The sequence below is a fragment of the Eptatretus burgeri genome, chromosome 13 (genome assembly GCF_056783735.1).
Source record: "Eptatretus burgeri isolate ZD-2024b chromosome 13, Ebu_testis_v1, whole genome shotgun sequence".
Classification (NCBI taxonomy): domain Eukaryota; kingdom Metazoa; phylum Chordata; class Myxini; order Myxiniformes; family Myxinidae; genus Eptatretus; species Eptatretus burgeri.
Window position 1 is genome coordinate 26,516,068 of NC_140973.1, and position 25,213 is coordinate 26,541,280.

The following is a 25,213-nucleotide window of genomic DNA, read 5'->3' on the forward strand; positions in this document are numbered from 1 at the left end:
ATTTTGAAATTGCCACTCTTTTGTCAAAACGCTGAAAATGATGTTTGAAAAACGATTTGAGTCACAGATTTCGTGCTGGCAAGGGTTAGCTGTTATAAGTGTCCGGTGAGCAGAACCGAGTCCATGTAAACACACACACACACACACACACACACACACACACACACACACACACACACACACACACACACACACACACACACACACACACACACACACACACACACACACAACATGCGCAAAAGGCTTTGTTTAGCATTCATGCATCATTTCGAAAGTCCTGTATCGTCAACAGAAGCTGATCTTTTCGATGTAATATCTATCACTAGCAAAAGTACCCATCCCCATTGATGAGAAAAGTTTCAGTGAATCGATCAAGTAAAATTATTTCATTGACTTTAAAATGTTCATTGTGTTGCACTCTTTGTTTCACTCAGAGCCAAAGCTCTGAGCTACAAAGTACTTATACTGCCCACCACGAAGTGGTGATTGATCAAGCATCGGGCGGTGGAGGTTGAATTTGTCTAAAAAGTGAGCAAAATATAGCTATTTTAAATTGTGTGTTACTCCATAAATATCTGTATTAAATCTACTTGAATCCGAATGTTAATGTTCATCTATCTATAATTCCAGCAATCTGTGTGTGTGTGTCTGTGTGTGTGTGTGTGTGTGTGTGTGTGTGTGTGTGTGTGTGTCTGTGTGTGTGTGACCGCTGTTTCTCGCCAACCTCTGGTCCGATCTAATTGAAACTTTCCAGATATATTGCTGGGGACCTGAGGATGTGCCTTTTCAAGGTTTGATATTAATCGGACAAGTGCTTCCCAAGTTATGGCCATTTATTGACCAAACCAATGACAGGACACGTTATTGCGTGGGCGTGGCCGATGGGGAAGGGAAGCTCAGCTGTGTTCCCCATTACGAGTTACAACGTACGGACTTCCGGATAGTGATGACCGTGTATTCTAATAATTTCTCGATTTCTTATGCGCATTTATAGATAAACACAATGCCCCAAGTTATGATCATTTTCATATTAGACGGTGCATAAATTTCGGTAACATCAGAGTGCTGGTATGCTCCGAACCAGGAAGTAATTTTTTTTTCTCTCTCTTCTCTTCTCTTTTTTTTTTTCCTTGTCACGACATTGCGAAAAGGTAAAATACGTTGGCGCTAATTGAATAATTGGGTATTAAAACTAAATTGCAAATAATCATAACTGAGAATAATATGCGAACTTCCAGGCCACGCACGTACGGACACGCGAGAGCAAAGAAACGGCCTGTGTGGTTGTTGTTTGTTGCTCGTGGTTTGAATATTTATTTATTTATTTATTTTTACGGGCACGTACTAGTTTTAAAGATTGTTGGAAGGGACAATAAAAAAAGTGAATCTTGAGATTATTGCCTGCATGCGCAGCCCTTCAAACAGTGTGGGAAGCAGCCGCTATAAATGGGAGACAGATGAATGCACCGACAGACACCATGCTATATATATACAGTATACACGACATATTTGGCGAATTCTAGCCTATTTGCATAACCTTAGGATTATGACATCATGGGAAAATTCAAAATGAAGGCCATGAAGGGTCGTCACAAATTTCAGTTTAAAAACTGGATGGTATTCATAGAATACATACCCTGCGCAGTCTTGAGGACTTGCTGTGAGCCAACTCTTGTTTTTTTTAAGGTTTTTTTTCATTGATCCAATATGGCTGCCAGACCACGTGACCGATGATGTCATCTTTATCAAACCATATTTCCCATGGGTGGTTTATCAATTAGTTAAATTTTGCATTGATCGGTTAAGTGGTTTCTCCTACAAATATTTTCCCTTCAATCCAATATGGCTGCCGGACCACGTGACACACAATGGCCATTTTTATGAAAATCTTGTTCAAATTTCAAGTCAGTCGGATGAGAATTGACAATTTTAGAAATTCCGGCCTGTGTTGACCTGTTGGCCGATGCTGACCTCAAAAATAGTTGTTGGTTGAATTTAGTGACCTGATATGAAAATTCTGTTCAAATTTCAAGTAAATCGGATGAAAAGTGACAGTTTTAGAAATATCAGCCTATGTTAACTCCACAGCCTAGTGTTGGCTTAGCCTAGTGGTGAGGGTGGTGGTGGCTTGGGATCCTAGGGTCCTGAGTTCAAGCCCTGTTTGTCCGCTGAATTAACACCAGGGGGTTGACTCAGCCTGTCATCTTTCTGAAGTTGGCAAAATGAGTATCAGTGTAGCAGCCAAAAAAAGCTGCACACGAAGGGAAGTGGTATCAATGGATTGATTAAATCTGGTATTGGTGTGGTGCAGGCATGATTGGCCGAATGGCCTCCTCCTGCATCTTAAATCCTTGTAAATGTTGACCTTTTGGCCTATGGTTACCTCAAAAATGATTGTTTGTTGAATTCAGTGAGCTGGTGTGAAAATCCTGTTCATATTTCAAAGCAATCGGATGAAAATTGACAATTTTAGAAATTCGGCCCTGGTGACCATTTGACCTAAGCAGACCTCAAAAATAGTTGCGAGTTGAATTCAGTGACTTGATATGCAAATCCTCTTCAAATTTCAAGTCAATCGGATGAAAAATGAGGATTTAAGAAAATTGGCCTGTGTTGACCTCTGGCCTATGTTGACCTCAAAAGATTGACCGCTATATCATATGGTCATGTACCATGCAGTAAAGTTTCAATTTCTTCAGCTGAACAGTCTTCCATGTACGCTCTTAACAAAATACAGACACGACGTACGCCATACGTACGTACGCTACTTTTCGCTTCGCAAGCGTAGGGTAAAAATTGAGTTTGTCCTAATTTTTAAACAACCGTGTAGTATAAAATAACATGAATTGAAAATGTCACCATCTCACGAATTAAACAGCTGGACTATGCCAAAATCAACTTACAATGTTATTGGCACAAGTATCAAATGCACAATCAATTGGGACAGAAGCTTGCTCCCGATGGAGGGCGGTCGTAGTTTGGCTGCATTAGGTGATAAAGAAGGTCTTTGGCTTCTGAAGGGTCTTAGGGTTCTACAGAGTCTTCAGGTTCTAAAGGGTCTTTTATGATTTTCGGGTTCTAAATGGTCTAAATGGTCTTAAGGAGTCTAAAGTGTCAAAAGGGTATGAATAGAACTGTCCCCTCTCTGCCCCCACCTCTGTCCTCCCCTCCGCAGTTATTTCCCGTTCTTCAAAGCAAGAAGGATATAAATGACGTAAACAGGTTAAAATGTAATCAAGAGATTGAATTAAATTAATTAAGACCGATTAAGATCAAATTAAATGAAGAGGTTAAGATTAAATAAAGAGGAAAAATCGATGATGGTCTCTCTCTCTCTCTCTCTCTCTCTCTCTCTCTCTCTCTCTCTCTCTCTCTCTCTCTCTCTCTCTCTCTCTCTCTCTCTCTCTCTCTCTCTCTCTCTCCCTCTCTCTCTCTCTCTCTCTCTCTCTCTCTGTCTCTGTCTCTGTCTCTGTCTCTGTCTCTGTCTCTGTCTCTGTCTCTGTCTCTGTCTCTGTCTCTGTCTCTGTCTCTGTCTGTGTCTCTGTCTCTGTCTCTGTGTCTCTGTCTCTGTCTCTGTGTCTCTGTCTCTCTGTCTCTCTGTGTCTCTCTGTCTCTCTGTCTCTCTCTGTCTCTCTGTCTCTCTCTGTCTCTGTCTCTGTCTCTCTCTGTCTCTGTCTCTCTCTGTCTCTCTGTCTGTCTGTCTCTCTGTCTCTCTGTCTCTCTGTCTCTCTGTCTCTCTTTTTTTATATATATATATATATATATATATATATATATATATATATATATATATATATATATATATATATATAAACAAACCGAGATTACATTTTGAGTTCATTAGCTCACCACCTGGATGGCTCCACCAGATAATAATAAAAAAGTCCCCATTAATTTTTGCACATCGTTGTCGAGTTTCAAAATGATCCCTTGAGCTTCCTCTGAGATGTAGGGAAAAAACAAAAAATGTTGAAAGGTCCACAGAATCAGAATTTTTTTTTGTTTATGCGATTACATTGATTTTAAGCGCTGAAGCCATTTCACTATTTATCTCTGCCCTTACTTCCATCCGTCCGTCAAAAATGAAGAACATGAACCTTTCTAACACACCGTGTTTAATTCTAAAGGGAAAATCCAATGGGTTCAAAAGTGTTCTAAAGGGTAATTCTAATTGGTTCTAAAGGGTAATTCTAATGGGTTCTAAAGGGTAATTCTAATTGGTTCTAAAGGGTAATTCTAATGGGTTCTAAAGGGTAATTCTAATGGGTTCTAAAGGGTAATTCTAGTGGATTTTAAAGGGTAATTCTAATTGGTTCTAAAGGGTAATTCTAATGGGTTCTAAAGGGTAATTCTAATGGGTTCTAAATGGTAATTTTAATGGGTTCGAAAGGGTAATTCTAATGGGTTCTAAAGGGTAATTCGAGTGGATTTTAAAGGGTAATTCTAGTGGGGTTTAAAGGGGATTTTAGTGGGTTTTAAAGGGTAATTCTAGGAGGTTTTAAATAGTAATTTTGATGGGTTTTAAAGGGTATTTCTAATGGTTTCGAGAGGGTAATTCTAATGGGTTTTAAAGGGTGATTCTAAAAGGGAAATACTAATGGGTTCTAAAGACAATTTCTAATGGGTTTTAAAAGGTTCTAAAGGGTAATTCTGATGGGGTTTAAAGGGTAATTCTAATGGGTTCTAAAGGGTAATTCTAATGGGTTTTAAAGGGTTATTCTAAAAGGGAAATACTAATTTTTTTTTGTATACCTTGTCGAGGCTCATATGAGAGCTAACACACAACACACATCAAGGGGGGTATGAGACAGGAGGGGAGGGAGTGGGATTGGGTTCTCAAGACAATTTTTAATGGGTTTTAAAAGGTTCTAAAGGGTTATTCTAAAGGGCGGTTTGAGGGGTTCCAAAGGGTAATTCCAAAGGAAAATTCTCATGGGTTCTAAAGGGAAATTGCAATAGGTTCTAAAGGGTAATTAAATTGATTCCAAAGGGAAATAGTAATGGGTTATAAAGGGAAATTGTGAAAGGTAATTCTAATGGCTTTATTTCATTTCCACCCATGTCATAACCTTGATAATCTCTTAAACGAAGATGAATTACAAAATGTATGTTCCAGATTTGAACTCAGCAGCAGTTCCAATGCTAAAAAGTCCTCATTTGTCCAATTCGGACATTGCTTGGGTGTTTCCGGGTGCATAGCTTTATCGACGGCAATTGGTAATCGTTTGACAAGCCAGGTGTTCTGTTGGAGTGCTTTATCGAGTGCTTAACCACTTACCGAACATCTTAGTCGATAGCGGTGCAGTTCATGTCCCAATTGGGATGGACAGTCGACAGTTACAACAAGGTAGATGCATGCATACAGCACACACGGACGTGGAACATATGGGTAGATTTGGATCTGCATGGACTTTCCGTGGGTGTGTGGACTTGCCATGACTGTTACAGGCGCCGTGGTGGCAAAGTTTCATCCAGTATCTTATGGAGGTTCTTTGAGGTTTTCCTTTGTGCTCACGCCTGTTTCTAAAGCATTTGGTTATCGGGTTTGCTTTACAAAGGTTACATGGTTTCTCTTTGTGAGTTTCAAAGCAAAATACATTTGATAACACCCGATTTCCAATCCATTTGCCGTATGAACGTGTTTTCTAAATTAATGAGCCAAATATTTTTCAAATTGTCACATGCAGCTGTTTATAAAGATTAATGGTTGTGAACATCTCCCTGAAATGTCTATACAAATGTAATGTTGTTTTTCGGTGAAAGCTACTCAAGGTTTTTGGGGTGTACAAAGTATGTACTGTAGTCGGTAGTCACACCGACTCCAACCTGCCAATTCCCACAAAATTGCCGATATCGGCCAAGCACTAGTGTGTGTGTGTGTGTGTGTGTGTGTGTGTGTGTGTGTGTGTGTGTGTGTGTGTGTGTGTGTGTGTGTCTGTGTGTGTTGTTCATAAAGCATAACATATTGTCTCTGCTAACTCCCCTACCCCCACCCCTCTCTCTCTCTCTTTCTCTCTGTCTCTCTCTCTCTCTCTCTCTCTCTCTCTCTCTCTCTCTCTGTCTCTCTCTCTCTCTCTCTCTCTCTCTCTCTCTCTCTCTCTCTCTCTCTCTCTCTCTCTCTCTCTCTCTCTCTCTCTCTCTCTCTCTCTCTCTCTCTCTCTCTCTCTCTCTCTCTCTCTCTCTCTCTCTCTCTCTCTCTCTCTCTTTGTCCCATCCTTGCTCTACCCTCTCTCAATACAGTGCACAATGCAGCACCCTCCTCTCACTCTATGCTTCCCTCTATCTCTCCCTCTCTCTCTGTCTGTCTCTGGATGTATCCGGATGGTGGTTATCTCTATATGTGTCTGGACAGTGGTTATGTCCAGGCGGGGTTTGTATCCAGGCGTGTCTGGATGGTATTTATCTCCAGACGTGTCCGGATGGGAGTTTGGCTCTGGATGTGTCTGGGCAGTGTTTATGTCTTGACAGGAGTTTGTCTCCGGATGTGTCCGAGCGGTGTTTGTCTCTGGACAGCTTGGCTGCGGATGTGTCTGGGCGGTGTTTGTCTCTGGACACGTCCGAGCAGTGTTTGTCTCCAAACGCGTCTGGGCGGGAGTTTGTCTCCGGACAGGAGTTTATCTCCAGACATGTCCAAGGAGTGTTTGTCTCCGAACGTGTCCAGGCGGTATTTATTTCTGCACGGGAGTTTGTCTCTGGACATGTCTGGGCAGTGTTTGTCTCCGGACGGCTTGTCTCCAGAAGTGTCCGGGCAGTGTTTGTCTGTGGACGGTATTTATAGTATGACTGGTAGAAAATGGATTTCAGACATTATTTTGTTTGCATTTTCACTGTTATTCTATGCAAAATCATTTTGATGAGACAGTATGAATCGTAATTAACGCTCCACCGCACGTCTGCCTTCCCTTCCTCTCACCTCTCCTCACTCTCCCTCCCTCCTTGTTCCCCCACCCCTCCTCACTCGCCCTCCCTCGTTCCCCCATTCCTCCTTGTTCCGCCTCCCTCCACTCTCTCCCCCACCCTTCTCCTTCTAAAGGGTAATGTGCAGAGCGTTGGTGCTGCCTAAGTAGTCTCCTTGGCTATTGGGCACAATCCTGGACGGGTCGCCACTCCGACACAGGATACCAGCAAGCTGGCACTCATTTTGCCGACCTCGGAAGGATGACAGGCAGAGTCAACCCCACCTGGTATTAATTCAATAGCCGAGTGGGATTTGAACTCAGGATCCTGAGATCGCAGGCCCACCACCCTAACCATTAAGCCAACACCAGGCATAGTTTTACCTTGGCTGTTCATATTTTCCTTACAGCTGGATCTTTTGGGAAAACATGGACACACACCATCTCCGGCTGTATTGCTACAACCAGCAACAATACATCTAGCTGCTGTTCCGAGATATTATTTTTTACAGAGTTCAGAGAATATGTAGGCCACATGTAAACCACTAGTCCTGCAGCAAAAGTATTCTTGAGATGACGTGTGGGTCACATGATATGTGACGTGTTCAAATCACCTTTTTTTTGGGGGGGGGTGGTGATGGGGCCAATCGAAGGACACCAAAAAACATTAAAATGGTCCTTCCAAGATATTTATTCAAGAAAAGAACGATTAAGTGTGAAGTGAATCCGTTTGTATTCATTAAACCAGACATGATTTATGATTCTGTGGACCTTGAAACAAACAAATTAGGCCATTTGGCCCGTAATTGTGGTGTTGCACTCCCGAGTTCATTAAAAAAAAAATCTCATTTTAATTTTTTTAACTCAATCTTTAAACAACGATCTTCTTGTCTTCATTTAAAAAAATATATATACAAGGTCAAGGCTCATATAAGAGCGAACAGAGAACGTATAACAAGGGGAGCAGGAGACGAGGGACGGGAGAGGGAAGCACAAAACATCGGGGAACAGAGACTTCAGGAGATGTGGAAGGGAGAGGGACGGGGTGGGGTTCGTGGGGGTAAACAAGATGGACACTACAGGGACTTTCAGGAAGGAAATCAATGTCATTTTATTTCAAATGTCAGATATTCTAATAAATAAATGTCATTTTTCTGTTCGTCTGTCTGTCTGTCTGTCTGTCTGCAACACCAATCATGCCAAAACTACTCGACCAATTACCACTAAACTTGGTACATGGACCAAGTTCGACCTCGTGCTGAACACGGGCTATTTGGTTTTAGTTGTAGTCGTGGATGTGCGGGAGGGAAGGTCGATCAATTTTTGGCTGCTCTTAGAGCACCCTTATTCTGGACATTTCCATCTGTCTGTCTGTCCACTAAACTTTGGTCAAGCCTAGGGGCTAAACCACTCAACTGATTACAATGAAATTTGGTAGGTAGGACCAATATTTCTGGGAATCATGTGCTTTCGAATACGGGACCCCAGGCCCTAGCAAGGGCATAGCAACGGCCCTTTAAAGTGGCCAAAAAAATCGAAAAAAATCAACAAAAAAAAATCGAAAAATCGAAGCTTAGAGTTCTGTGCGCAATCTATCTAGCTCCCTTCACGCCAATTTGCAGCCCGAACAAAAAATATTTGTAGGAAGAGATAGGTTTTGGGCGAGTACATGTCGAACATTTCAGAAACGGTTAATTGCGAATATCTCTAAGAGAAAGAGTCTGATTTTGATGAAACTTGGGTGAAATGTGTACAATGTGGTTCACATGTACACAAAAATGAATGGTTGCTATGCACACCTCCGTTGCTTAGCAACAGCTAAAATACTTTATCGAACATTGTACACTTATTGTGGACTGTACAAAAAAATCAATACCTCCGAAACTGGACCTCCGAGGGACCTGTTTTTTTTGTGCCCAAGGAGAATGTCTTACAGCATCATATAAAAAAATAAAATCTTTAGCGAATAGATAAATGGAATTACCAGGGCTGCCATTTGTTAGAGTCTCTTTGGAAACATGCCTGAAATTTCACAAGGCGGGTTTCTGGGCACAAACTAAGAGGGCTCTGATAATCATATTTATTGTGCTAAATTGATTGATAGCATGTACATGAATATCGGCTAGTCGCGTTGGCCAGCCTTCCATCGAGAGCGGGCAGCCATGTCGCCTACCGGCTTGTCTCGATGTAAATGTGTGTCGTGTAGCGCACCACCGGGTGGTGGTGGCACAGGGTATTGCAAGTCACCTGTGGAGATGACTTGCATTTTTTGTCCTCCCCAGAGAGTGGGAAGCCCCCAAAGCTAACCTCCACCAATCAGTGGAGGCAGTAGAGGCACGGGAGGGTGGGAGTCCGGAGGGAGAAAGGGATGGGAGGAGGTACCTGGAAAGGCCGGGCACCCCCCACTCGTACATACAAACATACTGTTGCGGAAATGGCCCTTTGTGTGTTATTAAATATAGGATTAGCCCAGATACCCCATTAAATGCATGTTTAGCCAGGTTGTTCGGTAAATGGACGTTACATGTGTGTCGGGAGGTGTAAGAGGCTGTTTATTGTTCTTCCAGTGGTGGTGGACCGAGAGCTTCTTCTTCCTTCCTCTCTCTGGACAATAGTCCCCATCCAGCGCTCTGAGGGGGAGTGGCCTAGAGAAGGCGGTGGTGAAACAGAGGCGACGAGCGCCGAGAAAGAGGAAGTGAAACAGAGGCGATGAGCGCCGAGAAAGAGGAAGTGAAATAGAGAAGCGACGAGCGCTGAGAAAGAGGACGTGAAACAGAGGCGACGAGCGCTGAGAAAGAGGACGTGAAACAGAGAAGCGACGAGCGCTGAGAAAGAGGACGTGAAACAGAGAGGCGACGAGCGATGAGAAAGAGGAAGTGAAACAGAGAAGCAGCGAGCACCAAAAACGAGAGGTGAAACTGGAGTTGGCTTCGAGGCCAGCGAGCGCCGAGAAGGCAACAGAGAAACGACTAGTGGGAGTCGTAATCTGCTGTGTGAGGGACGGCTGTGTCTGTCTGCGATCTGCTTCGTAAAAGAGGCAGGAGAAACGACTCGTGGGAGCCGGCGATCGACTTTTATGAGGAGGACATTGACAGGTTCATCCGGAGTCCAGTGACGGAGCCTCTGACTGTCCCTACTCACCTCATGGCTTGACGACGTCTTGGAATCCCATGGACCCAGCCTGCGGAGCCCAACACCTCGATTTAGCCTGATCTGGTGAACAGGCCAGGCCTGGACTTGTATACTGGACCTTGGGAGAAACCAGCTGAAACCCACCATCGATCTGACGGTCTTGTGCCGCCGACATTACGCGGGGTCAGAACGCGCTGAGGCGGTGTGTGCAAGCGGTGCAGGGAGAAGAAGGAGGACGAGCGCCATTTTGCCGCACGGCGTGTTTGAGCTTGGGTGCTCGAATCCGTGGACATCGGCTTATCACGAACCACGTTCGTCCTTTGACACTTTTCCTCTCGTCCATGAAGCATCACCAAGTACTCTGTGTCTTGTCTGCATGCTGTCCATGTCTTGTCTGCATGTTGTTTAAGGTTTATCTCGTTAGGGTCCCCTTCGACACCCGTAATCCGTAGCTCCCTAGTTAAGAACGGGTTATAGATTAATTATAACATTGTCGTGAATGCTTTGGTTGTGTCGTGTTTCCCCGATGTGTCCCCAATAAATCTGGCTGATTCGTATGAAGTTTCCGCTTTGAATTAATTCGTGCTGCGCCGAGGAACAATCCGCTCGATTTGGATATAAAAACCAAAATGGTTACAGACTGGCAGAATTCGCTCGGTATCTGACAAAATCAGTCTGTAACCGGGGGCTATTCCCCCAGCTGGCAAGGCACAGGTGTATTTTGGTATCTTGATCAGAGGCGCGTAACCCGAGAATTGTGCCGAACCAGCCGGCGTTATAACCCCGGAGATGGCGGTGGTTGAGTGATGCCGAATATGTAACATTTGGCTGTCGAGAGTGGGGTGCGAAAACCCAAACTGGTTACGGACAGTGATTGACATCACTCGTCGGAATCCCGCCACCGTGGATCCGTAACAATATTAAACAAACGAGCAACTCTAACCCGAAATGCACCATGATGCTGATGTTATCTATCTATAATTCCAGCAATCTCTGTGTATCTGTCTGCGACCGCTGTTTCTCGACAACCACTGGTCCGATCTAATTGAAACTTGCCAGATATATTGCCGGGGACCTGTGGATGTGCCTTTTCAAGGTTTGATATTCATCGGACAAGTGCTTCCTAAGTTATGGCCATTTATTTACCAAACCAATAACAGGACACGATGCTATGACATCACAATTGACGTCACAATTATTTTTTTCTTTCTTTTTTTTTTGCACGTACGGCCGGGCACGTACTCGTGCACATAAATTATGCCAACATGTCACCTTCAAAGTAGGATGGTATCCAGGTGGCACTCAGGCCATTTGTGACGTTTATGGTCACCAATAAATTAAAGCAGAGCAGCCATCCAGATTTTGTCCTCATTATGGGCTTGTCAGGTTTACATACTGCCAAATCGTTCATTTGTGATTATGCTATGCTGGAATTAAATAAAAATCGGAATGAAGGGCTGACTGACTGGCTGTCTGACTGACTGACTGACTGTCTGACTGACATCTTTATGGCTTTAACAGGTGATCTTGACTTCGTCGTGGTCCAGGTAAAAATGAACAATCGAGCAGCTCTGGCCCTTCGATAAGCATGACCCATCGATTTCGCACCGAGCCCTCTTCTGGTACAAGTAAAGGTTGATCACGAAATGATAAATGTAATGTATTTCATGACAACCATGATTCCGACGCACTAAATCCTTTACAACTTTGCAATCGAACGCATATTCCCTCCTTCGTCCTCCTCCCTCTGTGCGTACGTAATAAATAGATAACCCTGAATGAAATGATTCTCAACAAGCTGGCAGAGTCCCTCCCTTACTTGACAGGCGATTTGGGCGGTGTATAGGCGACTGACTGCCTCAATCGCCACAGAAAAGAAAAACATAACCCGGGTTACATGCATGAAGCAAAACATACCTACTTAAAATAAAGAAAAATTTCAAACACCTCACTGCACTCGAAAACGTGGGGACAGGAATACTGCAGTGTAAATGGTGGAGGCTTGTAATACCCTTCCCCACCTGGAGGCGGCGCCACACGATCCACATTTACATCGAGAATTTGCGTCTCTCCCCCAACCCTCCTCCTCTTCTCCCCATTCCCACCCTCCAAGACCACCGGCCAAAGATATAAACACCCCGATACATTCATTGAGAGTATGCTGATCCTACTATGCAGCAAGTTTGGATGTAATTAGCCGAGAACTGTAGGAGCACGCGCACACACATACACACACACACACACACACACACACACACACACACACACACACACACACACACACACACACACACACACACACACAAGCAAAAAAAACCACATACACACAAACAAACATGTACGCACACAAAAAACACGCACACACAAACAAACACGCATGCACACAAAAAAACACGCACACACAAACAAACACGCACGCACACAAAAAAACACGCACACACAAACACAAACAAAAAAAAACACATACACACAAACAAACGCACACACACACACACACACAATCAAACATGCACGCACACAAAAAAAAACACGCACACATACATACACACGCGCACAAACAAACACGCACACAAAAAATACACACGCACACACACATACAAACAAAAAAACACACAAACAAAAAAAAAACACAAACAAACAAACACGCACACAAAAAATACACACGCACACACACACATATAAACAAAAAAACACCCAAACAAAAAAAACACACACAAACAAACACGCACACACACAAAAAACACACACACAAACAAACTAACAAACACGCACACAAAAAATACACACGTACACACACACATATAAACAAACACGCACGCACACAAAAAAAAACACACACACACAAACAAACAAACGCACACAAAAAAAAACACGCACAAACAAAAACACACACACACACACACACACAAAAACGCGCACAAACAAACACACACACACAGAAACACACAAACACACACACACACACACACACACACACACAAACAAAAACACACACACACACACACAAACAAAAACACACACACACACACACACACACACAAAAACGCACACAAACACCTGTCCGTGAATTTTGTAAGGTTTAAACACAAGGACCCCTATCCAACCAACCAAAAATAAAAAATTAAAAAAAAAAACCACAACGATCTGAACCTTTTTTCCCCGGAACCCCGACGTGAGTCACGTGACTTTAAAGAATAATTAAACATCTGAAGCGATCTCGACACAACCGGAGCCTCGAAGTTCGGCTCCAAAGCATGAGGACGAGATTAACGGCTGCGGTTTCTCTCGTGTCCCTAAACATGGGACGTCTTCTCGGGATACGTGATGCTCGTGGGAAGGAGGAATGATTTCTCCGTCGTTTGATCGTCCCGACATCTGATTATATGTGACACGCAGAGTTCGAGTGACGTCAGGATTATGGCGGCGGCTCCGTTTTCGATGCTCGATGAGGTCAGCGCTTGCGTCGATTTCAGCGCCAAGAATGTGGCGGCGGTAAGTCGGAGACTGCAGGACGACGAGAAAGAATATCTTTTTGAGGAAGTGAGATCCACGTGGGTATTTTGTGATGGGCAGGATGGGCTTTGTGGAGTCGTGCTTACGGAAGCCGGTGTGGAGACGAATCACGTGTTGTCTTCCTCCTCTTCTTCCTCTCCTCCTCTTCTTCATGTTTAATCTTCTCTCCTTTCCTTAGATTTGTTGTTTTTTTTTGCCTCTTCGATTCTTCAAGGATTTACGAGGAACTTTGAGGCAGGAGGCCATTTGATTCATCATGTCCGGGCAATATGAACACGACATGAAATCCATGATTATGATTTTACGGTGTGAAATACCATCTAAAACCCTGCTCGCTTTTCCCACCGAGGGGTTTCAGCACCCATGACGCAGTGCTCGGACGCCATATTGGTTGGCAAGCTGAAGCGAGAGGAGCTAAACGAGGCCAAAGAATCAGCCTAACCTTCCATTGTAGTTCGTCAGAATAACGAGATGAGCATGCTGGATTGCTGAGCCACTGATGCTGTCGTTGCCATGGAAGTGAATACAACTACTATGGCGACGCGCACGGCATTATGGGATAGCTCTGAAACCCTTGGAGCTGCCTTGTACTGTGTCCCTCTTTCTCTCTCCCCCCCCCCCCATATCTTACCACCTCCAGATCCTTCAATGTATCACATGCTTCAAGACCACCTTGCATTTTGTAGTCCCTATCTTCATTTTTACAGCGCAGCGACATGGCGCTGTTATATCATTGGCTATTCTGTCCTGTGTCTTCTGTCACAGTTATTGTTGGGTGTGATGTGGGCGGAGATTGCCGGGTGGATTGTGGGCGGAGATTGCCGGGTGGATTGTGGGCGGAGATTGCCGGGTGGATTGTGGGCGGAGATTGCCGGGTGGATTGTGGGCGGAGATTGCCGGGTGTGTTGTGGGCGGGGTTAATGCGGAAGAGCGACGTTTTTTTTTGCTGAATCATTTTCTGTGTGACGCTGGAAGTTGATTTTCTGAGCAGGAAGTGATAATCTTCCTGTTCCGTTCGTTGTTGACGCGCAGCATTGTAACTCTTGTTCTTCATTGTTTTTGGGTTTTTTTGCACGTTCTTTTTTTTTTTTTTTTTTTTTTTAATAGCGCGTCGACATCGCGCTGTTATATAATTGGCTATTCTGTCCTGTGTCTTCTGTCACACTTATGGCCGTGTACGTCGCTTTGATCTGAGGGCTATAAATAATATGCAATAGGCAAAGCCTAGAAGCGAACGTAGAATTCTTCTTACATTCGCTTCTTAAATATATCAAATGAAACTGTCTTTTTGCTATGAAAAAATAAATATTACCTCGACATTACCTTCACAACAACAACTACAACGCCTAGAACAGGATCTCATCTGTAAAAATAAATATTACCTCAACATTACCTTCACAACAACAACTACACCGTCGAGAACAGGATCTCATCTGAAGAAAAGAAAAAAATCCTCAACATTACCTTCACAATGACAACTACACCGCCTAGAACATAATCCCATCTAAAACAAGGACAAATGTGTCCAAGAGCAGCGTCCTAAAGGTTTTGTCGGCTAAAAAAAAACAACTTCCGATATTTCGTCACGAGCCTTGATTAAGCCAATAGCGAGACCCGTCATGGTGTATTTACATATTTACGAAATAAATAATGTATTTACAAAATTACAATATATTAAATGGAATAATCTTTAAATAGTAACGTGAACTTTTTGAAACGTTAAAGCAAATGTCCGAATATATTGAAAAGTTCATGATAGACGCTCTCAAAAGGCACCCTTAATGCGAGGATGTGTACAAGTGCTTAGTATTTAAGGAGATCCGGATCGTGTATATAAAGGAGCTGAGTCCTAATATAAAGGTTTTGTCTTCACAAGAATAAGAAGAACGCCGAGCTCTCTTAGAGCAGCGCTCGCTACGCGAGACTCGCTAAAAATAAATATTACCTCAACATTATACCTCAATATTACCTTCACAACAACTACACCACCAAGAACAGGATCTCATCTTGAAAAAAAAAAAATATTCCTCAACATTACCTTCACAACGACAACTACACCGCCTAGAACAGGATCTCATCTAAAAAAAAAAAATTAAATTCCTCAACATTACCTTCACAACGACAACTACACCACCTAGAACAGGATCTCATCTAAAAAAAATAAATACCAGAAGCGAACGTAGAATTCTTCTTGCATTCACTTCTGACTACCTATAACTTGTTCATAACTGTATACGCAATTTCCGGTTACTTCGGCCTGGATTGGGGATCAGCGATGAAATAATGTAAATCACGATTAAAAATTATTTTTTGATGATGCGGGAGATATCTTTATTAAAATCAGTGGAGGAAATATACACCATGTCTGATATTTGGGTCTTTCATGTCTCCGACGATGCCTTTATCTCCCGGCTTGCATCATTCTCCATAAAAAAAACAGAAGCAAAAGGGTCAAAAGGGCCACACGGATTCCAAATTGCCATGGTATTGTGTTGTTGTTGTTGTTTCCTATTCTCTCATGTGCACGTGTTAAGTAATATTCACAAGATAGAAATAAAACCCAATCGTGTTTATACACCGCACAGCGTTTAAAAAAAAAAAACAGAAGCAAAAGGGTCATAGCCAGGGGTATTGTGGTGTTGTTGTTGTTTCCTATTCTCTCATGTGCACGCGTTAAGTATGAAGCTCACTGCGTTTGCTATAAATTTGTCCAACGTCACAACTCTTCCCATCATGCATGCTAATTAACTGTGTCGACATTTAAATTTTATAACTGCAAAATTGTTTCATCATCCTTAACCTAGACTATTACTGCCCCCAGCCGCGCGATATCGAAGTATTCGCTTCTTGTTTTTTACCCAATCCCAGCATCTTATGTCTCCTAATAAGTTAAACTGCATTAACCAATCTTTTGCTCAATCTGATCACCCCACTCTCTGCTGTCTACCTTACCTACCTTACCGGGGGTAATAACCATTCGGGGTAACCTGCGGCAGAGTGGCGACCCGTCCATCCACGACTCTACTCCTTGCCAATGAAACTGCCTCGGCAGCCATTTGTGCCTTTTACGGTGTGAAAGAAATGGTATTATTGTTATTATTACGGTGGAGTTTATACTTTAAGCACAGTGTGCATGAACACCTGGATGTGCAGCAAGTCGAGAAATTTCAGGATTTCAGTTTTCCAGCACATCTTATGAACTGCATGAGAGACGAACAAATGAATTCTCTTCTTGAAGTCGAATAACTGCCTCCGATTTTATTAAGAACAGTTCGGGAATTTTTCCACGTATTGGTCGAATCGGTCACCGACTTCCTTTGTATAATAGGACTCCACTCATGGGTTACTGACTTCCTCTACTCTCATAGCCAACATGTGGCTCTCGACGGAATCCTTTCATGTCCTCTCCCTCTCAAGGATGGAGTTCCACAATGCAGCGTTCTGTTACCTAAGCGGTACACTGAAATCGACACCTGTGCAGTGGCTGTCGGTCCCGTCGAACATCCCACCGCCTTATGTGCATCAAAGCTAAAGGCCCTGTCACACCTTGACGATTTAGCCAACGTATGCCTGACGTATGCAAAATTGGCCTAAAACGCCGGCACATGTCGAATACGTTATGGGTAAGTTTGTATACGTTAAGAGTATGCTGAAAAACACTGCCATACGTCGTAGCACGCTGGCTTTCATCGTTGTACTTTGCGGTTGTCCTCAAATTTTAGCATGCTTGAAATTTTTTGACGTATACCAGCATATGACTCGCACGTTCCGCTACGCTGGCCATAAGTTGTAGGCACGTTATGCGATCGTTGACACACGTCGACACATGTTACTTGTAAGTTACTCATAAGTCGAAACACGTCGAGGTAATGCTTTGCGTACCCAAAACTTAGTTCTAACCTATGAGTAACGTGCTTTGAACCTATGTGTAACGTACGTCCAACGCATATTGACTTATGTAGACGTATTTGATTGACGTCTTCCGGTCGACCACACAACGAACTGAACGTGTTTCTAATTTACAGCTACCGTATAATGGCGTATTGGCAGCGTTAAAAAAAAAAACAACAACAATAACTTCCGATATTTTGTCACGTGCCGTTACGTCACGTCCGATTGCCTCTTCAGTTTGCTCATGTCTTATTCTTAGTTCCTCCTCTGTGAATATTTTCTGTTTGAGGATATTGTCACGTCGACGTCGAAACTTAAAAGCAAATGTCCGAATATACAGTATTTTAAAATTCATGATACTAAAAAAAAACAAACAAAAAAAACAACAACTTCAGGTATTTCATCACGTGCCTTCACGGAGAGAATAAGTTTCGGGTATGCTAAACATTACCTCGACGTGTTTCGACTTATTAGTAACTTACAAGGAACTTGTGTCAACGATCGCATATCGTGCCTACAACTTATTCCCAGCGTAGCGGAACGTGTGAGCCATACGGCGAGTACGTCGTAAAATTTTCAGCATGCTTGAAATTTCACGACGTACTAAACGTACCACGAAATATGACAGTGTACTTCATCGTTTTTCAGCGTGCTCTTAACGTATACACAACTTACCCATAACGTATTTGACGTGTGCCAGCGTTTTAGACACATTTTTCATAGGTTGGCATACGCTGGCTAAATCGTCAAGGTGTGACTGCGTGGTTGACACTTCAAATTCTCATGCGGTTATGATTTAAATCGGCGTGCGGCAGGTTTTTAACAGGCTACGCCACGAGTTCGTCGGCGATATGTGCAGCGCGCTATGCCTAAGTTAAACTATCGTTGGGCATAGGTTGTGAACACCGACAACAGGCTAAGCATTCGTTGGTATAAGTTATCTATAAGACAACGAAACGTTCTGTGCCCGTTACTCATATGTTATGCATACGACCAACACGTTATGAATACGACCAAAACTTTAAAAAACATCAACATTTCAGCGTACGCCATTTTACATACATTTTTATGCGTTGCCATTGCTGGCTAAATCGTCAAGGTGTGACAGCGCCTTAACCCAGAGCTTCCAATCCATGAAGACATGCAGAATCTACAAAATGTGCGACAAGTCACGGAAACTCTTCTGGGGTTCGGCAAAAGTTTGGAGTGTTGGGTTTGAACACAAAGCACAAGTGGCACAATCTCTGGACAGACAATGACATTGCTTACAAAGACCTGGTGTGTGATCTGACAGAAGAACCTCCAGGGTTCAACCTCCCTTGGAAACGCTGGTCTGGGCTCAATTGGATCCGTACCCTCCATGCAAGGACATCACCACACCTTCACAAATAGAATTTCAAACGCAGCCCAGAATCTGACTATGGTCACCCATATCAGACTGTTCATCACATTGTGAATTGGTGTCACCTCCGGAAATTTGAAGGATTTGGAAAAATCCACCTAACAACAGGTGGTGCTGTGATTTGGCTGTCTACCTTTCGACTTAGGTCTGTGAGGTACAATTTATCATACACAGAAAGAAGAAGAAGGAGGAGAACTCTAAAACCTAATCTTCATCAACGATCTGCGTGACTCTGAAAATCCTCCTTTATCTATCTGCTGATGATTCCACCCTCTGACGACTCCATCCTTCATCCTTGAGATAGGCAGGCCGCAGCCTCTTCCCTATCTTCAGACCTTCATAAAATCATAAGTTGGTCTAACACTCGGAATATGTCTTTCCATCCAGACAAATCTCACACTCTCACTATCTCTCTGGAAGGACTGCATAGCACCCCCCCCCCACATCTACTTTTTTTTAACATCCCTCTTCAGGAAGTTCAGTCACTCAAACTCCTGGGTCTCACTATCAGCCATGACTTTTCTTTGTAAAACCACATTTCTAAGTTTGTCTCCAAAGCCAGCCACCGATTGGGCATTCTCCGTTGTTCAAAGATCCTTGGCACACCTGAACTATCCACAAACAACACCTTCATCCACAGCTTTATGGAGTACTTCTCTCCCCTCTGGGCTGGAGCCCCAGCCGCACACCGTGCTCAGCTCGATACCATAGGAACAAAGGCCTTCGAGATTATTGGAATCTCCCACGATAAAGCGAAGTGTATGGACCTGTCATTTCACCATCACGGGAACGTCGTGGTCTCTCTGTTTTCTGTTTCCTCCTTTCTGGTCTTGCACCTTCTGCTCTTTCCATGCTTTGTCCCCCCTCTCACCCCCAGGTTTCTGCAGCGCACACACGGTCCACCATCAACCCCCTTCTGGTGAAACTACCAGAATCGATGCTGACCTCCAGTCATCGGTTCCTATTTTTTCCTGTCTGTGGAACTAACTTCTACATGCTCTTCAATCTTATTCTTCTCTCCAAGTCTTCACATCAACTGTTGACCACCATTTCAGATCATCCCAATCCAAAACAATGATCTTGTCTACCCCTGTTGACCCCACCAACCCAAGTCCACCTTCAAAATCTCCAGTTTTTTCCGACATGAGAGTTTCCTTCCGTTCCCATCTTGTCCACCCTGTGCATCCTCCCCATGCCTGTTATTTGTCCAAGTCTCCCTCTATTTTGTCCTTCAATTCTGCTGTTGGTACTCATCCCTTCAGTGTTCTAGCTCTTCCATGAGCCTTGACTCTGTATACAAAAAAGTAAATAAATCGTAATGGTCCTAGAACTGATCCCTGAGGTACCCCACTACTTGCATCTTCCCATCCAGACATTCTCACACTCACAGCTACTCTTTGTTTCCTATCACTAAGCGAGTTACCAATCTCGTTAGTGACTCTGCAAGCCCTTACTGTAGCTAATGGCCTTCTCTGTGGTACCTTTATCATATTTCTTCTGAAAATCTTGATTATACAGTACGACTACATCGAAGCTGCACTTCCCTCATCCATCCAATCAGAAACTGCTTCATAGATTGCCAATAAATTTGTTAGTTACCTCCCTTTAGTAAATCTGATGACTGCCTTTACTTGGTTTAAATTTGTCTTAGTGGTTGCTCATCTGATCCTTAATTAGCGTGTATTCCGCTGAGAGTGGGTATGGGCAGGGGCGTGGGGGCAGGGGCGTGGGGGCAGGATTGGGGGCTATTGCTTCAGTCGTATGTATGCCCCCAAAATGATGCAAACCAGTAACTGTGTAGGTGCTGCATGTGTACCAACATGATTTTTTTTTACCTACAAGACCTCACTCTTGGTGATGTCTTGTATTAACACCTGCTGAATGAATTTAAATTTTGATCATGTAAGATACATTATTTTAATATTCGTCATTCTCACTCAAAACGTGGCTGTTTGCTGTTGAAGTTTCTTGGGCCATACATGGAGCTTAATGAAGTGGTTAATGACTCGTATGGTATAAGTTATCTGAACCACCAAAAAAATGAATTGAGTTGAGAGACGTGAGTAGGTGGCGAGATTTGTCGTTCTCCCTCCCTCCCCATTTCTTTTTCCAGCGACGTTAAAAATTTCTTCCATTTATCGCCCTGCTCTGTCATGATTATTTTTTTCTCTCCTCTGTTCCACGACCCATCCCACCCAGCAGGCGTGGACGGATGAACCTGACCTCTGCTCTGCCATCTACAACCACTTTTCTAAATATGTGCCATGTGTCTCAAACGCCCTTGGTACCAGTAGCACTGCACAGACGACTGCTGCCAGTATTGGGAAATCGAAAAATGAGGAATTCTTGTTCCAGCACCTGCTGCTTGAGCCTTTAGGATGGTTTCTGTGTGCTGAAGACCCAGAGACTGTCTTGTCATACCTTTCACAGAGCAGCCAACCACCTCAACTCTGCGGCCATGTTTTCCATATGGGAGAACCGACGTACTCCTGCCGGTATGTTTATCATCCTTGTCCAGGCATCTCTATCTCTATGCTTGGTGGAAATCAGATGTATTCGGAAGAGCAGTTTTGGTGGTTTGGTATTTTTCTTGTACAATTTTTATTTTGTTTTGTTTTCTGGACTTTCAAACAAAATAATGTTGGAGGCGGGGCATTAAGTGAAGGCCACTCGTGGCAAGGCAGTGTTGCCTTCGTTGGACAGATATTTTGAGGGGTACCAATGCAGTTATGGGATGCGGGGAGGTGGTGGGAACAAGGCAAACATAAATCCAACCCAGGGGCACTGTGGCAATTTGACACGTCGACACTGTGGCACTGTGGCAAATCAAATTCCATGGGTTCTGGTCCTTCTGTGCATATTCTTAGGATGTCTTCTTGGGTCGTCATTACGAGTGCCAGACACCCATCGATCGAGTAGTCTGCATGCAGTTGCATGAAGAAAAAATTTCTCAACTGAACGTTTGGTTAATTTGTGCACTTTGCTTGCACTTTAGAAGTCCCTCCTCGTCCTTGTCCTCATCCTTGTCCTCGTCCTTCTCCTTCTCCTTCTCCTTCTATCATTTTTGTTTTGACATCGTCAACAATTCTCAATTGCAGTATGCTTTGGCTCCCGGGATTTATGTCCGTCGGAGATTGTGCTAGCACTCTACGTAGGGATGGTGCAGAAAGAAGGTTGGTCCCACCCCCAACATACAAAACGAAAGTTGGGGTATTTTTTTTCTAAAAAGTCACTTCGGCTATGTATGGGACCCTACCTGGTCTGTTCAGCTGATTGTCCAGGCAGGGATAATTTTTCAGTTCTCCAGACCATGGCGATCAAGCAAAAAAACTAAGATCGGTCAAAACTTGAAAATCTTCTCGTTCAGATGGCATATTTCCGAGCTGCCTTTCTCAATGGCAATGACTGTAGTACCATCCGACAGAGTTTTACTTGGCGCAGCATCCTTTGATATGGTAATTTTAATAACTTGAAAGGATTCCATGAAAAGTATGCAAAACTGCATTCCTTTGCAAAGTAATAGGAAGGCAACAGAGGGGGTGGGTGGGACAGCGACTATCAATCAGCCTGATGGGGGCAGGGCAGCCAAACATATTTTCAGGGTTGTGTGTCTTTGACGTACATACTATGAAATACTCTTAGCAAAACACTTTAGAACCAGAAATTACTGTTACATCAATTTAGTCATTAAATTATATTCAGCAAAGATTGTACTCCACTTGACATTCCCCTTCTGTACCCATATCATTCCATCTGAAAGGGGGTGTAGGGGGCGGGGGGTGCTGCACATGTTTAATATAACACAAATCCAAAGAATAAAAAAAAAATTCCATGCTATAACAATGAAATTCTCCAGCAAGAAAACACATTTCTAAAACTAGAAGGGCACTTAGTAGAGCGCATACCTCCACCACGTAATGCCTGTTCCACGAGAACATATCGGGCCCATTACATTTTTGAAATATCATGCTATATATCATATATCATTTTTTGATGGTGAAGAATCACTTTAAAATTAAATAATTCTTGTATTTGGGTTCGGATCTTCAACAAAATCGACTAAATTTGTCCTTGTCACACACCCAACGTGCCCACCAAGTTTCATCCGAATCCGTCCACAACTTTTTGAGAAGTCGTGCTATCATTTCGGTTCAGCCCTATCGCTCAATGGTGAAGATTCACTTAAAAAATTATCAGATCCGGATCCGGATTTGGATCATCACCAAAATTGAACCAATTCTTTCTTATCTCACAACCAACGTGTCCACCAAGTTTCGTCGGAATCCGTCCACAACTTTTTGAGATATCATGATATATATAATTTTTCGCCCGATCTCTCAATGGTGAAGAGTCATTAAAAAAAACAAAATTCTCGTAGTCTGATTGGATCTAGATCTTCACCAAAATGTAATCAGTTTGTCTGTCACACGCCCAACCAGCCCACCAAATTTCATCCGGAACCGTCCACGACTTTTTGAGATATTCTGCACACAGACAAACAAGCAAACAGACAAGCCGGTAGGCGACGAGGGATTCACTAGGATCGAAGCGCTGGATACGACGCTTTTCATTCTGACCGATCCACCGACGAAGATTCATTGCCAAGACGTATTGGTTCACATACAATTGTTCCTCTGCCTGGCAAGATTTTTCCTATTGTGTATTTTGCCAACTGGCACTCCTCATAAAAAAATGACGGTAAATAGACACCCTATTTTTGAAGGACTACCATTTGAAAAATAATCAGTTTGCTGGTTTGTGCTGTGGAGCCTTGCGTTACACACACAACACAACACACACAGACGGAAAACCCGATAAACTTCTTTCAATGCTCTTGTTTGACCACACCTCCTGAGCAACACAATATTTTTCGTAAGCCACGCCCACTTTCCTCCGCCACTCCCACTTTCCTCCGCCACTCCCACTTTCCTCCGCCACTCCCACTTTCCTCCGCCACTCCCACTTTCCTCCGCCACTCCCACTTTCCTCCGCCACTCCCACTTTCCTCCGCCACTCCCACTTTTCATCAACCACGTCCACTTTCCCTAAGCTCCGCCCACTTTCTTCAGCCCCTCATAAAAAATGACAGTAAATAGACACCTGATTTTTGAAGACTACCATTTGAAAAATGAAACCTCAATCAAAAATCGGATCGAGTAAAATTTTCTAAATATCTCGAAGTGTTTAATTCCGAAGTCTCGTTTCTCTACATTCAAAACTGAAGGACAAGTATTGAAAATACTGTACGCGGTTTTTCGGCCGCTGCACAGCAACGGATGGTTGCTAGGCAACGAAATTCAAACGCGCACATTCCCAGACCATATGGCACCTGTTGGCAAAGTTTCATCGAAATCGGTTCACTGGTTCATGCTGTGGAACCTCGCGTTGCAGACACACACACACACACACACACACACACACACACACACACACACACACACACACACACACACACACACACACACACACACACACACACACACACAGATGGAAAACCCGACAATAAGGGATATCTAGCATATATAGCGAATCCAACAGAGAGGGGTGAAAACATTACCTCCTTCACCTTCGGTGGCGGAGGTAAAAAGTATGTAAGCAAGGTAGGGATGCTCAAGAGAAATGATCATGTGAAACCATCCCTATTCTTTCTTTCATCCAAAAACATACCCTTCAGATTGTTGTCGGTATGACAGTGTTATGAATCTGGGGTTTGAGGCTCACCATGAGGGTAAGCACTCAAGTTCCTCCCGAACTCCTGGTCCTGAGGCCACCGATCACTGATAACTCGGTGGGTTTCTAAACAACCACGAACGCCGGTTGACTGCCAATCCTGGTCGGGGTTCGCTACTTTGCGTGGGTACCTTACTTGTGCACGACTGCACCGAGGGAGTGGGGGGGGAGGGGTGTCTCGTGCCCTCAACGCACACCCGGATTACTGCTGAGTGATACGAGTGAGGTACCTTTGTGAAAAAAAATCGTTACATGGTGGAAAAAAGCACCATTTTTTTTTTCACCAAAGAACCGCATCGACTTGCTAATTAAGAAAAGGTCATGCTCCAAGAAATTGGCTTGCCAGAAGGGTCTTTTATGACGTCATGATGTTTAATTACATAATACAAACCAATAAGGAAAATGTGATCACAGAATGCTATGGTTAGGTTTTACGTTGCTTCAGGTATGTTTTCTCGGTCAAGGAATATGTTGTTTATCATTGCTTTGAATCAAACTGACCAATTAGGTGCTATGATGTCATTATGACATCTTCATCTCTTGATGAAAAATCTTGGTGATGCTGTAACGCAATATTCTTGTGAAACAGATGAGACAAATCATAAAAGTGTGCTATTACACCTTGCTTTGGTAGTCTGGTAATACC

The 25,213-nt window shown here is 43.4% G+C and overlaps 1 protein-coding gene across 1 annotated transcript in view; it reads left to right on the forward strand.

Moving 5' to 3' along the window:
* Positions 1-13,214: 13,214 nt before the first annotated feature.
* Positions 13,215-25,213, forward strand: part of UBR2 (ubiquitin protein ligase E3 component n-recognin 2) — a 213,797-nt gene continuing 201,798 nt past the window's right edge. Inside the window, exons 1-2 of the mRNA XM_085851818.1 lie at positions 13,215-13,523; positions 21,040-21,332. Coding sequence (XP_085707944.1) covers positions 13,449-13,523; positions 21,040-21,332 — 368 coding nt within the window. The 5' untranslated portion in view covers positions 13,215-13,448. The remainder of the gene's footprint in view (positions 13,524-21,039; positions 21,333-25,213) is intronic.